This window comes from Schistocerca serialis, chromosome 1 (genome assembly GCF_023864345.2).
Source record: "Schistocerca serialis cubense isolate TAMUIC-IGC-003099 chromosome 1, iqSchSeri2.2, whole genome shotgun sequence".
NCBI lineage: Eukaryota > Metazoa > Arthropoda > Insecta > Orthoptera > Acrididae > Schistocerca > Schistocerca serialis.
In genome coordinates, this window is record NC_064638.1 from 704,151,646 (window position 1) to 704,168,395 (window position 16,750).

Below are 16,750 nucleotides of genomic sequence, written 5' to 3' on the forward strand. Positions count from 1 at the left end.
TTAAAAGATAGGTAGACTTTTTGTGGTAGAGCTGTTTGCACAGAAGTGAAATAACAAAAAAAAAGGAAGCTCAACGGCTTTTGAAGGAAACTCGTATCAAAATTTGAACTAAATTGAAAAAGAAGACAAGGTAGATGATTTTTGATTCAGAATCACATGAACTTCGCGTTTTCGATACAATATCGTTAATGGTTTAAAGACTGAGGCAACTTTAACTTGTGTCTACAAAAAGATTGTCATAAAATTATAATCACGAGAGTCAGAGATCATTGGGTAATTAATTACGTCACTCCAGTGTTTTAAAAGCGTAATTATTTTATAAAATTAATAGAGTATCGGTAAGTAATTTAAATGCTTATATTTTGAGTAATTGGCGGTCCGAATGAAGTTAATACGTTTCTTGGATAACGATCAGAATTCAGGAAACTTCATATTCGCTATGAGCAATTCCACATACAAAATAAGTGCTAAGGCTGTGGCCGGGGAATCACAAGTTTCGTAGTGTTTTACCTCTGAACTTGACGTCTAACGCCTATGTGTTTAATGTATCTTTGCTTGAGATGCTGTAGGAGAGAGACGCGGTTTGGAATATTGTGGCGCGAGAGGTATATTCCTTTTATTATTTATTAACGATAAACACCATAGATGTGACGCAACGTTATACATGAATAAACCATCATTGTAAGTTGTGTTCATTGTTTGTGTCATGCGTTTCGAATTACTGTTGACACTTGTTGTTGAATTGGCATTTCCTGTCAAGTGTCAGATACTCAGCGAGTCTTCGATGGTCAAACTTGTATTGTGTCAGATACTCACGTGGTCTTCCCCGAAAATGGATGGGCGTAATGAAGTGGTCGTTACTGTTTTGCAATGTCGTATAATTGACGAACAGTTTTACGTGACTGAATTTGTGGAACACGTCGCTGTTGTGTTTTGACACGCTGTCATAATAGATTATAGAGCCGAAACAAAGTAAGTGGTGAGGTGTTTTTGATACTTGTAAACATCCAGTTCAATAGAATTTTGTATTATTATGACTAGTGATCGAATAACTGAAGTCCACTGTACATTTTTAACCTGGCATTTTCATTATATGTAGTGATACTACAGCCTCTCGGAATGTGCGTGACTATTTGAAATAACGGTGGCATCTAGGAACTGCATTTTAGTGCCTTGATCTCTGATGAATAATTTATTTTGCTGTCTTGCACATTTCGGAGCGGTCGTCACTATTTGCAAATTATTGTGTTGCAGAAGGCCGTTTGAGATTTCCTGCCTTCCAAAGTTAAATATGTACTTAAAAATGTCTTTTAATGAAAAACATTTTGTGATCAAAAAACTTGTTTTCAGTGTAAATACAGTACCTATGCCAAGTTCATGACAAAGCTGATGATTCCTGTATGTTTATAGTTGCGTTGATTGATCCTAGGCCTACCGTGCTTCATATGTAGTATTTGTTGTTGTAGTTTGAGTATACTCAAATGAGATCTCCGGTGGGGGAAATATAATAAAACAACAGTGACTGTGACTACTGCATTGGCTCAAACCAGATAGCAGTTATGATGTGATAACAGTGAGTGATGAGCCAGAGCTGCTTGTAAATTGGAATTGACATTGTGGTGGCCAAAATGAGGGGAATGTATGAAGAAGACAGGTTTTTTTCTGACTAGACGAATAACAACAATTTTAAAACTAAATCCATTTTATGTCTTTCATTAGTTGGTTACTTTCATGAATTTATATTGCCATTTATTTTCTTGTTCTATATTATGTGACACGTCACTAGGCTGTGGAACCTACTAACTAGTTTTAAATATTTATTTTGTGCCCCCCTAAGAAGATTTGATAGATACTTTTTCTGTGGTAGTATAGGACTTAAGATTAGTTTTCATATGCGTGTATAGGCCCCAAAATGTGTAGGGAAGGTCCACACAAGGAGGGGCTGATAATTTTGTTTCATGTGACATACAGTGGCAGTGGAAAAGGTGTTTGACCTACTAAATGGGAATTTTGTCAAAATTATGATTATATCTGTGTAATTAATTGAGCAAACTCTAATCAGTGGGAGATTTATATTGTTGGTGACAGCAAAACACGAGCCATCACAGTATGTGATGGCATCTGAGTATAGCCGCTGTGCTTTGTTGTCTTTATGGTCCTGGCATACTACTGTACCTACCTCTCTTCACACTCCCACTGCTCTGTAGAGTGAAGTAACTGTAAAACAGCACAGCAGTCATTTTTTCACTCAGGAAATAGTCATTATTTTTCAAGTTTTATCCATGAAAGGCCTATGGCCATCACATCACCCTAATTTGGGGTTGCTCAGTCAATTAGGTTCATAAAATTACAAATTAGGTAAAATTTTATTTACTGTAAGAGTGAAAACAAAATCTACTGATGATGAGATACAGTATTAAATGATACCCTGTGCTTGGGAAACCGTTTACTACTATTGGAAAATAATTAAAGTATTCTCATATAAATCTGAGGAAAGGCAATGCATATCTCTCAGCACACATGTTTGCTGGTGTTCAGGGACAGATATTGCTGGGTTCTTGAAGAGGCCGCTTCATGCAGCCAACTTCATTATGCTACATAATATTCAATAGTTAATTTTTTCATGAAATAATATTTTATCAATAATTTCATAATATTCTATAAAAGACAGTAGTTTATAAATTAAACTATTGTGTATAAGTGTGCTAACGTAATACGACATTACTCTTAGTACACAGCGAACCAACATCAGTTCTCTTTATTATGTTAATGTATATGGATTCTGTTATAATTTGTTATCAGTCTTCATGCTGACGATCACAGTGTTGACTTCTGTTCATAGTTTGTGTATGGCACCTACAAGCTGTGAGGTCTCCTGTAAAGTTGACTAACACAGCATATTGTTACCAAAATGAGGTTCATAATCCTTACACCCACAGAGAAAAAAGTATCCAGTGTGTGAAGTTAGAACGCTGAACTCGTAGGATAAAAACCTAAAAAACCTGATGCTTTTGATTTATGTTGTATGTAATATAGATTTTTACAGTGTTTGAGGATTAACCTCTTTTCAGTATATAATCCCAGCCAATAAAATAAAATCATTATGCGAGCATTATTTTTAGGGTAGTACTGAAACTATTTTTATTTCAATCTTGGAAGAAAAAAAAAAGAGTATGATATGTTGTGACAACACTTCAAGAGCACAAACTTAAAGGATCAATAGCAGTGGTTATTACCATGTGGGCTCCTACATCATACATGTTGAATGATAACTTTTCAGTGCTGATGTGGAACTTGCCTATTAAATAATTTACATTGAACTAAACGAGCAGAATTTGGAAAATAGTGGGATCCAATTTTCGTTAATTTTGGAAAATTCCCAGATTGAGTGGTAAAATGAAATGAAATCTTGTGTGGCTAGGGCCTCCTGTTGGGTAAACTGATCACCTGGTGCAAGTCTTTTTAGTTGACGCCACTTTGGCGATTTGCATGTCGATGGCGATGATATGATGATGATGATGAAGACAACACAACACCCAGTCCTTGAGCAGAGAAAATCTCTGACCCAGCTGGGAATTGAACCCGGGGGCCCCTTGCATGGCATTCTGCCGCACTGACGACTCAGCTATCGAGGCAGACTTAGCATCTGTGAATGCTATTCCTCTTTCTAAGGAGAGGAGAGTCCACAGCACTATGCCTCTTTGTAAGGAGGGGAGAGTCCACCGATCTCAGTAACCAGTGGTCAGTTTCTCTGCTTTAGTTTTGTTAAAGTTTTTCTTCTCTTTTCAGAATTGTTACATTTGCTACAAGTTCATTCTTAGCTAGTCACACTTTGTATTTCAGAATGGTTATGCGAGGAAATTGTTCTGGACCAAGTGAGATGTGGCAACAGTAAGACATTGTACACACACATGGGAGGACAGTCATTCAGACCCCCCCATCGGACTGCTTAAGTCACAAGCTGGAATAGTTCCCTCAAGTATGACATCGTTGATTTCTTTCCTGATGTTGGGTTTCTACTGAGACGCCAATGAACTAGTCACGGATTGGACTGTAAACCTGCTGTGTACATATCGCTGGTATTACTATAATTTATTTTTTCCATCTAAGAAATCTGATTCTTTGTATTACACTATTTTGTTAGGGAAATTATGGCGGTAGTGCCATAGGATGCTGGAATTAGTAAAGGTGCCATTAGCTGTACAGTGGGAGGTTCTGAGTAGTGGATAGCCATTTGAGCAAGAACTTGACGTAAGAACCAATATGGAGGGCAGTGCCTGTATCAGTGGATCAGTTTGGCAGTACTTGCCAGGGGTGATGAGAATGCAAGGGGTTGTCAGCAGCTGGTAATAAATAGTCTTTATGAGAGCACCAGGCAATCAGCTTGTTTTGTAGCAAGGAGTGCAAGCAGTTGCATCAAATTCTGCTGTCAGCATAATGATGAAAATCACACTATATTAAAAAATTTGCGGTCATAATCACAAAAGGGTACAAGATGCGCGCCATAACAATTAAGTAAATTTCTATTACTGGATATATAGTTAAAATGACATTGTGAGATAATGTGAGTTGTGTAAAGTGTGATCACTGACTATCTTCAGAATTGAATAATTACTTCAATTGTTGTAGCTGTGAGAGGTAAAAATTCCTCTCTCTCTCTCTCTCTCTCTCTCTCTCTCTCTCTCTCTCTCTCTCTCTTGCCTCCTCCATCCCTCGCTCCCTTGGGGATGGAATGGGAAAGCAATCATCTCTCTCCCTGCGTCTCCCTCCCTGTGGGGTGAAATGGAAAAGCAATCATCTCCCTCCCTCCCTCCCTGTGGGGTGGAGTGGGAAAGCAATCAGATCCATTTTATTTCAAGTGCCAAAATTGAAATCAATGTCCTCTGCAAGTATTTTCTGCCTCACTGTGTTATTTAGTTAATAGGTGACTTCAGTGGGACAGACCTGGCTCACTTCTATTCACTAGAAGCTAGCACTGGTCACACCACACATACTCTCCTCTTTCGTATAAGAAAGCATGCCACAGCAATCAACTCTCACTCCTAGCTGCGCTGTTTTTCGTAGATTTGTGAAGTCAAGCACTGTCCAAATAACTTCAGGAATGCAGCCAGGTGATTTCTAAACTGCTAATATTTTGATTCCTGTAACTTATTTGAACATTGTATACGCCAGGGAAACTTGGGTACGCTGTCCACTGATCTCGTTAGAATGATGCCCTGTGTTGACAGGTAGCAGCCGTCAACCAGCCTCGCTGCTCCTCCCCATGCTTCCTGAATCATCTCTCCAGGTGGATTTTCTTGTACTCCAAGTTATTAGTTGTGTTCTCCTTTGCTGGTGATTCTGAACCGCCTTCTGCTCCACTGCGGCTGCTTGTCTGATGGTGAAAACGCCTGCCCCATCCTCCATTTACACAGAGTCATGCTGACACCAACAACTCTCCATGGACGAGTTTCTGTTTCAGAACTGGTTAAAAAGAAAGAACCTGTAAATGTAGTTGCATGTGTAGAACTAAAAATTTCAGTAATATTAATATTAGCACTGTGTGTGTGTGTGTGTGTGTGTGTGTGTGTGTGTGTGTGTGTGTGTGTGTGTGTATCTTGTAATCTGACTTGTTCCACATCATATCGATAAAATAATCGTGAAAATGATCTGTGGAACATGACATAACTAAACTCCTTGGACCACCCACACTAATACCCAAACAAGCTTAGCTGGTATGCCGTGCATGCTCATGGCATCACATCAACTACTCTCCTGCAGCTGTCCATTGCATCTAGACACTGGCTCCAAGATCTTGACGCTATTACAATTCCAGTCACCAGACTTACCTGTGCTGTGCCATACTTCTCCTAGACATTATAGTACACGCACAGTAAATTGCCAATAAGTGCAGCCACATCTGTGACAAGAACATGAGCTGCCACTAGGTGGGGAGGATATCACCCATGCTGTGAAATGCTAATTCACAGCAGCAAGATAATATTATTACCAATGTCATTACCTATTACATTTTTACTTACTTTGGATCTCTTAGTCTTTCTCTGTATTCATACAAAAGGCCTTCTTCTGACTGAATTTTTTGAACAACTGTTCAGAAACCATGTGGAACAACATTGATATGTTTACACCATAATTTTAGAAATATGCTGCAGGAAATCTCATCGGAGTTTCTTTCAGGAATTAACCTAATCTTTACAATTGTTTAGCAGCCTGTTGGAAAAGTTGTAATGGATGGAAGTGGTATATTTACTTCGTGTTATAAGTTTATGTATCATGCTGTCTGAACGTGTCATCAGCAGCTAAGGTTTCCAAAAGTTTTCCAAGTTGCTGCAGGCAAATATGGCAAGATAACTTATGTACTATTAAGTTTTATTTGCCTTATAGTTCCAAACAAATATTAAGTGGTTTTCTGTCCAAAATAATTATACATTGTTAGTTAATTCTTAAACATTATCCATGCTGTTCCTTCAATAAGTTACTTCCTTTCAGGTGGAATAGGCCATGGAAGATCTAGGATGGTTCAAGATAAATGGGAACATAGCCTTCAAGCAAGAAGACTATCATAGAGCCCTAGACTTCTATAATAGAGGTATGTTGTAGCAGTAAGTAAGAAAAGATTCTGTTTATTATAGTAACTGCAGGGTGCCTCATTCAATGTTGTTTTCCTTTTTAGGTCTGATGTGCGACCCTGATAATTATAGCCTGCACTGCAATATGGCTCAGGCTTACTTGTGTATTAACGAGTTTTGTAAAGCAGAATCGCATGCAGTCAGAGCTTTTCAGATAAAAAAGGATTATGTGAAGGTGAATCCTTACAAAACATGAATATGTGTTTTATTTATGTTTGTGTTACAGTTTGGTAATTTTTAGAATACATTTCAGTTCACACTATTTTTTTTACTACATCATAAAAATCATATTAAAATTGAAAAGAAGATGAGTAATAATTTTTTGAGTTGTAATTCACTGTATACATACTTGCATCCAGTATTATAGTTCTTCCTTATATAATTAAAAAATTATGTGAATGCATAACAAAAATGTGTGAAACATCACATAATTGCAAAATAAGTAGTCTACATATGCATATGTACTCTGCAAACCTCTTACGATGTTTGGCAGAGGATACTTATTGGACAAGCAAATAAATGACATAACTCTGTTATACTGTATCAGCAGAATCAGCTCCGTTAAAAATTTTCAGCAATTGGTAGGAATTTTATTTTCATCCAGTTACATCTGTCAGTGTGTGATGGTGACTGCCTCTGTTGTATTAAAGGACTATGAATGGGGATTGAGAATTAGTTATCAAATCCAGTTGACATAACCTGCATGTCTGAATAGTGTGTTACCACTGGCATAGAGGTGTTAAATGTTATTGGATTTATGTTAGCCCCTCACTTTTTTTAGAGCAGAAATGGAGAAAGGAGGAGTTGATACATTAATCAGGAATTGTCATAAATTTAAGAACACACATATTCATAAATTTTGCATGGAACAGCATGTGCAGCAGGACTTCATAATAAATCCTTCATAATAGTAAGTGTGTGCAGAGCACATCCATCCTAAATCACTTTGACTTTCTATTTACCAATTAGTCAAGAAATAGTGGTAGCTGCTGATTTTAGTGTAGGTTTTCATAAGAACTCTGCCAGTAATAGTTAATTAGTCAGTAACATTATCTTTCAGTTTCATTTCCACTGTCATTTTCCCATTACGGTAGATAACGGCTTAAAAACAGCAACAATTTTCATAGAAAGATTTGATGAACAAACATATGTTATGAAACCAATATTCAGTGGCCCCATCTCACGACATGCTGTTCTTTTTGTGAGATGTTAGTATTGATTAGGATATAAACTGTATTAAATTGTAGTTTGAGGGGATAGTAACTAAGCTGAAAACTGAGTATTTTAGGGAACTCCTCAATGACAAATAGGATTGATGTTCACAGTGCTAATGACATGAAAGAAAAATGCAGAACTTGTGTTGATAAAATCCTTAGTTTATTTGAAAACTATTTTCCCCTAAGAGTAACCCAGATTAGTGTAAAGTCTTCAATAAAGCCACTAATTACTGACTGAATAAAGGTGTCTGATAAGACAAAAAGGAAACTGTATCAATCAGAAACAGATTCTTAGGATGTGGTATAGTTCATTACAAGACATACTGCAAAATATTGAAGACCTTTATACAGATATCAAAGCAAATGCTGTATGAGGAAAAGCTACATCGGATAACAAAATGAAGACCATGTGTGGGATATAGTGAAGGATATAGTGAAGGAGGATACTGATGAAAAAAAGAGATGAAGAGGACAGATAGCTCTAAGAGTAAACGATACGTTGGTTCTGATTTGTGTAGTGTTGCAAAACTTTTTTTACAAGCATTTCATAACTGTTACTGAAAAGATGGGTTTGATCAGTAGACACTGCAACACGGTTTCTCAGACCAGTCATCACAAGTAACTTGTGTAATATGGGTGTGACACTCACTGCACCAGTAGAAGTAATGTCCACCATAAAATCTTTGAAATGAAACAGTTGTAGCAACTATGATAAATCCTCAACAATAGTAATTAATGAATTTACTTCTGAGTTAAATAACATTTTAAGTTATTTATGTAACCAAACAATGAAAGTCAAGGATGGAATAACAATGATATGGAAAGAATTAGATGGCTATTCACCACATCTACAGATGTTGAGTTGCATACCAGCACAATGGAAAATATGGCTAAAATATTAAGCTCTTGATGAAAGTCCTTCCATAATAGAAAATACACACACAAGCACAAGCCTTTGTCTCTGGTTGTTGGGGCCCAGAGACAGTGGGCGTGTGTGTTGTACTTGTATGAAAATATAAGTATGTTTTTGTTGTTGTATAACCAGTTATTTATCAGTGGGACATTTGCTGAATGGTTGAAATATGCTGAAAGTAAGCCTTACACACACCTCGGAGGGAGACAGCAGGTGCTCGGGCTAGGAATGCAGGTGGGAGAGGCAACAAGTGCGTGAGATGTGCATGCAACAAATGGGCACCTACCAGGAAGATTATGGGTGTGCAGGGTGTGTTGCAAAGATACAATCAATCTTTGTTGTTCAGAAAAGCTGGTGCTGGACAGAAGGATCCAGATAGCACAGTTATGAAGCAGAGATTGTATTCGAACATGTGCTCAGCAACATGTTCTGCCACTTAGTGGTCAATTCTGTTCTTGGCCACAGTTTGGCAGTGGCATTCATTCTGGGGACAGCTGGTTGATAGTCATGCCCACATAAAATGCTGCCTAGAAATTACTGCAGGGTTGATATATGATGTTGCTGCTTTCACGGATGGCCCTGCCTTGGTAGGATAGGATAAGCCTGTGACAGGACTAGAGTAGGATGTGCTGGATGGGTGAACCGGACAGGTCTTGCACCAGGATCTTCCATGAGGGTGTAACCCCTATGGCTAGGAGTTGGGAGAGATTTAGCCATGAAGCTTTGTAGGTAGTATGGGGAACTTAACACCACTTTAAAAGGTCTGGAAAAGATCGTATGTAGGATGTCCCTCATTTCTGAGCATCATGGCAGATAATCGTAAGACACGGTTGCAAAAGGCCGGAGTGGGCAATGTGGGGGGAGGGGGGCACTCCTTTGCAGCTGATTCTTGGGGTCGGTAGAAGGATTAGGGGCATCTGAGGATATGGCAAGGGAAATCTGTTTGCAGACTATGTTTAAGGTGTAGTGCCTGTCTGTGAAGGCCTTTTGTGAGACCTTCAGCATACAGGGAGAGGGAATTCTGTTCACTGCAGATACTCCATCCACAGGGGGCCAGGCTAAATGGGAGCAATTTTTTTGATTTTACTTTTGGTGGTTATTATGCTTGATATGGACAGAGGTATGGGTGGAGCCATCAGAGATGGTTGATGTCCAGGAAGGTGGCACTTAGGACTGAAAAGGACTAAATGAAGTGGGTTTTAGAAGTTGTTTAGGGTCTGGAGGAATGAGGATAGTGCGTATTGGCCCTGTGTTCAGATCATGAATGTATCTTCAATGAACCTGAACCGGACATTGGGTTTGGAGTTTTGGGAGGCTAGGAAAGTTTTCTCTAAATGTCACACAAACAGCTTAGAATAAGAGAGTACCATGTGGGCATCTGTTGCTGTGCTGCTGATTTGTTTATGTATCTTCTCCTCAAAGGAGAAGTGGTAGTGTCTGAGGATGTAATTGGTAACTTGTACAAGGAATGAGGTAGTGGGTTTCTAGTCCTAAGATCATTAGGAGAGATAGTATTCGAAAACAGTAAGACCATGAGTATGAAGGTTGTTGGTGTATTGGGAAGTGGCATCAACAGTGTAGAGAGGAGAGTAATATGATAATGGAATGGGGTATGTGAGGCTAGCTTCCAGGCAATTGGTTAGAGGTGTTGGTCAACAGGAACGGAGATTCTTTTGGTGGAAACACACTGACAAGAATTCTCTTGCCCATTAATATCTCACAAAGGTGTTCATAGATGGGCACTACCCCCATCCTAGTCCGCATTAATTTCCCCTTTCAAGTCCTTGCACACCCTTAATTCTCCTACCATCCCCTAGAGTGAGCTGCAAAGAAGCCCCCCCCCCCCTCCCCCTCCCAAATCACCAATACCACGCTGGACTGGACTAAATGCACCATGTCCTTCTCTAGGTCCTCACCTATCAATTGTCGTGCCCTGAAATCATTGACATCCTACTCACAGTACTTCCCATCCCTTCCAAAATTGTATTCTGCTGCTGTCTCTACTTACACAACATCCTGGGCAATCCCTACACCACTCTCGTTTCCAACCCCTAGCGACCAGTGTCATATCCCTGTGGAAGATCAAGGTGCAATACCTGCCTTTGTTCACCCAGGTTGACAGTGATAAATTCTTGGGATTATAGGTTGATAATAAATTCAAGGAATAATAAATTCAAGCGAAACAAAGTGGAAGGGAAAAGGTGAGAAGAATTTGAGAGGAGGAGGAAAACTGTACTGGAGTGGGAATAACAGGTCTGGAAGAAATGGTGTGGCAGTGATGGTGAATAAGAATGTACGAAGCTGTATTGAAAATGTGAGATATATATCAGACAGGATCATAATCTTAAACCTGAGATTCCAAAAAGAAACACTGAAAGTAATCCAGATTTATGCACCTCAAGTGGGATGTAGCGAAGAAGAGAAGATGGACTTTGAAAATGTGTTAGAAAACCATATAGAGAGTGCTAATATAGTGATGGGAGATTTTAATGCACAGGTAGGCAAAGACAGAAAGGGATTTGAGCAAGCATTGGGATGTTTTGGATATGGAGGCAGAAATGAAGAAGGGGAAAGACTCCTGGATTTGTGCCAGAGGAATGGAATGAAAATAGCAAACAGCTGGTTTATGAAGAGAGAAAGTCATGTTATCACCAGATACAGTTGGGATGGAAGAACGAAGAGTGTAATTGATTATATTCTAGTAGATAGGGAATGGGGAGAGAAAGTAACAAATGTGAAGGTAATACCAAGTGTGAGTGCAGATGGAGACCATAGATTACTGGTGGGACAATGGAAAATGAATCAGTGTGTGAAAAATAGGAAACAGAAGGAAGTGATGAGGATACGGGATTGGAAATTGAAGGAGAGTGAATGTGCTGAGAAGTACAGAGAATTAATAACACAAAAATTTCCAAAAGAAGTTTTCTGCGATGTAGAAAAAGAATGGAGTTTATTCAAAGACACGTTAGTCGAAGCAGCACAAAAAGTATGTGGCAGAACATCTGGAAAGGAAAAAATAAGACAGGCAAGTTGGTGGGATGATACCACAATCCAAGCAGTTAGAAGAAAAATGGAGCATGGAGAAAATGGTGGAAAACTAAAAATGACGAAGACCATAAAAGATATATAGAGGAAAAGAAGAAGTGCAAAGAAATAGTGGAAACAGCAAAGAAAAAGGCATGGGAAGAGTTTACAAAAAAACTTGAAGATGTGAAGAGCAATAAGAAAATGTTCTATAAAATGATGAAAAATAAAAGGAAGGCTTCTGAAGTACCAGTAAAGATGGAAACAGAGGACGGTACCATTATTGAAGATCCAGGGAATATAAAAGATCTCTGGAAAGAACATTTTAAGAAGCTGTTAAATGCTGAGGAGCAGGTATATGAGGAAACAACAAATAATGGAGAAATTGAGAGAAGTTGGGAAGCAGAATTAGGACAAATTACACAGGAAGAAATGGAAAAAGTTGTGAAGAAGATGAATGGGGGGAAAGCCCCAGGACCTGATGAAGTATCAGTGGACATGATAAGAGCAGCAGGTCCAGTGGGAATGCAGTGGCTGTATAGAGTACTATCAAGCGTGTGGAGAATTAGTAAAATACCTGGCGACTGGAGAACAGGAGACATTGTTCCCATCTTCAAGAAAGGCAATAAAAGACTTTGTAAAAACTACAGAGGAATAACCTCATGAGTCATACAGCCAAGATTTTTGAAAGAATTTTACTAAATCGAATAAGTGAAAAGATAGAAAAGGAGCTGAGTGTAAAACAGCATGGGTTTAGGAAAGGAAGGAGCACAATCAACCTGATATTTTCTATCCGTCAACTGATGGAAAAAAGTTGGGAGTATAACAAAAGGGTGATAATGGTTTTTATAGACATAGAAATGGCATATGACTCAGTTGACAGGGAAAGACTCTGGGAAGAACTGAAGAAGATAGATATAGAAGATGGATACATTAATGTTATAAAGACAATGTACAGAGGCCACAATTGTAGAATTAGAACACCATTGGGGAACTCTGAATACTTCGAAATAAGACAAGGACTTAAGCAAGGAAGTATTCTATCTCCTGCGCTTTTTAATGTTGTGATGGATCCTGCGCTTTTTAATGTTGTGATGGAGGGAATGAATAGGGCAGTTAAAGATATAGTAAAAGAAAAAGACAAAAAGATGATTTTTGCAGATGATATGGTAATATGAGGTGATAAAGAGGTCGATGTACAGTTACAGCTTGATGCGTGGAAGCAAATAATGAAAAGGTATGGATTAAAAATAAATAAAGATAAGAGTGAAGTAATGGTATTTGGAAGAGAGAAAGGAATCAATGGAAATATTACCTTGAATGGAGAACCCCTCAAAGTGGTAGAAAGTTTCACTTATTTAGGGAGTGAAATATCTAGGGATGGAAGAATAACTAACGAAATTAATAGGAGGTTACAGAAGGGAGGCAATTTCTACCAAACAATAAAACATCTGATTTGGAATAATGAAGTTTCAGAAAGAGCAAAACTCCTAATGTATAAGAATTATTACTTCCCTATTGTCACCTATGGTGGAGAAACATGGACAATGAAAGAAAGGGACTGGAGCAGACTGCAAGCAGGGGAAATGAAATTTCTCAAAGCAGTTAAGGGAAAAACAAGAATGGACAGAGTAAGGAATGTAGAGATTAGAAAGGACCTCAAACAAGAAAGTATGAGAGAAGAAATTGAAAGAAAGAGATTAAGATGGTATGGGCATGTTAAGAGGATGCATGGGCAGAGACTCCCCAAAATTATGGAAGAACTAAAGATGGATGGGAAAAGACCTAGAGGGCGCCCAAGAACACGGTGGAAAATGGGAGTGAGAATATCTGTTGAAAGGAGAGGTGTGACCTGGCAGCAAGTGGAGGAAGAAAAGTAGTGGGTGGATCGAGCCAAATGGAGAGGACTCATCAGCACCCAGACCCGGCAGTAGCTGGAGCGGGATTCGGATCTAGATAGAGTAAATTCAACTGGGAGGAGCTTACCACAGAACTGCTGAAGCAGCTAAATTGGTCTTTATTTGCAATGCGAATGTTGTCAGAAAGAGATGATATAAAAATTTAAAAAAGCTAGCATACTTTGCTTACTTTTAATCTATAATGTCTTAAGGGATTGCTTTTTGAAGTAACTTATCAAGTTAGGTTATAGCTTTTCGATATATGTAATATGACTTATTTGCAATGTAACCTCAATGACATCCAACAGGAGCTCTTTTTAAGGAACTGGAGATATTAACTTCTGCTTTTCAATATATTTATGCCTTAAGGAAATTTGTCATTGAAATATCTTCAGTTCATGCAACCAACATTGTAAATAAGAATAATCTTCATAAAGATTTATTAAAGTTAGCCACTTAAGTGTGGGAAGGTGTCCATTATTCAGGAACACACCTTTTCAGTAACTTGCCAGCAATCATAAAAAGTTTAACTACTAATACATTTTGATTTAAAATAAGCCTAAATGATTTAATGGTGGCCAAATGCTTCTACTCCATTAATGAATTTCTTGGCAGAACTGTTGTGTATAACACCAAAATGTGTGAGTATTGTGTACAATCTGACTTCTGTACTAATTCAGTGCAGTAATGTGATAATTGTAAATAAGCGCTCTGAAATCATTTTTCTGCTTAATGGTGACAATAGCCTAAGAATTACGATAAGTTTGTTACTACCTTTTAAATGGAAATACATTTAAACATTTTATGACATGTTCCACATTAAAGATGACGATTTCACTTGGGATCTGAGGAAGGTACATTATCATACACCCTTTATTTATTTTTTCAAATATTTATTCTGTATTTTTGTTTTTCTGACGTACTACACTGTGGAGGAACACTCACAATGTATCTTTTTGAATTACAAGTCCATCTGATCTTATCTAATCTAATCTGCTATCATTTCCTCATTCCCTGTTCCAAACAATGGTGAAGCATGGTAAGAACAACAGTTGGTAATTCTCCATATCAACTCAAGTATCCTTTATTTTACAGTCATGGTGTATTCGCAACATATATGTAAGATAAAGTACTTCATTGCTTAATTCTTTGTGGGGATTTACAAACTTGGAATAGTAATCACTCAATCTGTGTTGTGCCTGCCACATCACCATGGCACTTTCACACTTAATAAATGAGCCAGTCACACACAAAAAAATCACATTTATTCCCCTCTCTCCCCTCTCCCCCCCCTCTCTCCCCTCTCCCCCCCTCTCCCCCCCTCTCTCCCCTCTCTCCCCTCTCCCCCCTCTCTCCCCCCTCTCTCCCCTTCTCTCCCCTTCTCTCCCCCTTCTCTTCCCCCTTCTCTCCCCCCTTCTCTCCCCCCTTCTCTCCCCCCTTCTCTCCCCCCTTCTCCCCCCCCTTCTCCCCCCCTTCTCCCCCCCTTCTCCCCCCCCTTCTCCCCCCTTCTCCCCCCTCTCCCCCCTCTCCCCCCTCTCCCCCCTCTCCCCCCTCTCCCCCCTCTCCCCCCTCTCCCCCCTCTCCCCCCTCTCCCCCCTCTCCCCCCTCTCCCCCCTCTCCCCCCTCTCCCCCCTCTCCCCCCTCTCCCCCCTCTCCCCCCTCTCCCCCCTCTCCCCCCTCTCCCCCCTCTCCCCCCTCTCCCCCCTCTCCCCCCTCTCCCCCCTCTGCCCCCTCTGCCCCCTCTTCCCCCCTCTTCCCCCCTCTTCCCCCACTCTCCCCCCTCTACCCCCTTTACCCCACTCCCCCTCTCCCCCCTCTACCCCCTCTCCCCCCTCTCCCACCCTCTCCCCCCTCTACCCCACTCCCCCTCTCCCCCCTCCCCCCTCTACCCCACTCCCCCTCTCCCCCCTCTACCCCCTCTCCCCCCTCTACCCCCTTTTCCCCCTCTTCCCCCTCTCCCCCCTCTCGCCCCTCTCCCCACTCTTGCCCCTCTCCCCACTCTTGCCCCTCTCCCCACTCTTGCCCCTCTCCCCACTCTTGCCCCTCTCCCCACTCTTGCTCCTCTTCCCCTCTCTCCCCTTCTCTCCCCCCTCTCCCACCCCTTCTCTCTCTCTCTCTCTCTCTCTCTCTCTCTCTCTCTCACTCTCACTCTCACTCTCACTCTCACTCTCACACACACACACACACACACACACACACACACACACACACACACCTTTTAATCCTGTCTGACAAGGATCACAGACTGATGAGCAATCCTCAAGAAACTGGTCAAATGAAGATTTTGTAAATTATTTCCTTCATGTATGAATTATGTTTCTGTGAAACTCGTTCCTAAAAATAATTTTGTGCAATTGTTCGACATGATATTTCTGGACATCTCTTCCTAGATGTTTTAAAGGTTGTAACTAGGAGACAGATCCAGCAGGCATTTTATTCTAGTAACATTGGTGCCAATCATATGAAGACTTTTAGATTTGGTTAGGTTAATACTTGTTCCATAGATCATGAATACCACACTTTGTAATGATGTGGAATGTGTCAATTTAACAATGTTTCTTCATTTGATGTGATTCAATTTTTTTCTTTTCTAAATTGCAGAATTGCTAATTTATATATAAAAAATTATCTGTTGAGTAGAAGGAGCTGCCATTTTTCTTTTTAAATTCCTGGTTGGCTATTTTTCAGACCTTTAATGCTATTTGCTAAGTGACCAATGACTTTTACTGCAGCAGCAGCAGCAGCAGCATAATTCAACCCTTTCTGTGTCAAAGTTTGATTCAGTCAAGAATAGTGAAGATCAGCCATTTTTCTAGTGTTGTGTCCATGGAAATTTCTATTGTTTTTGAATAGGATGGGTTGTTAGTTACACATTTAAGTGAATAATATATATTTTTGTGAAGCTACTGTGAATATCTCTAGCTCCTTAAATAAATGTGTACAAGATGATTTTGGGTGGGATTATTTTAATCTCACACTTTTGTGCAATGAACACTATGTTCCATAGTGATGAATTACCCAACAATATGATGCCATATGTGAGCAGTGAATGAAAATAAGCATAGTAAG

General features: G+C 39.6%; 1 protein-coding gene across 4 annotated transcripts in view; it reads left to right on the plus strand.

The window, feature by feature from the left end:
* Positions 1–480: 480 nt before the first annotated feature.
* LOC126480916 (uncharacterized) overlaps positions 481–16,750 on the plus strand; it is a 331,145-nt gene continuing 314,875 nt past the window's right edge. For 3 of the 4 annotated variants that reach the window (XM_050104327.1, XM_050104351.1, XM_050104343.1), the window contains exons 1-3: positions 481–605; positions 6,490–6,589; positions 6,674–6,804. In XM_050104327.1, the coding sequence (XP_049960284.1) occupies positions 6,502–6,589; positions 6,674–6,804 (219 nt within the window). In that variant the 5' untranslated portion in view covers positions 481–605; positions 6,490–6,501. Of the gene's footprint in view, positions 606–777; positions 973–6,489; positions 6,590–6,673; positions 6,805–16,750 lie in introns of those variants that run through there. The other variant, XM_050104335.1, reaches the window with a different exon arrangement.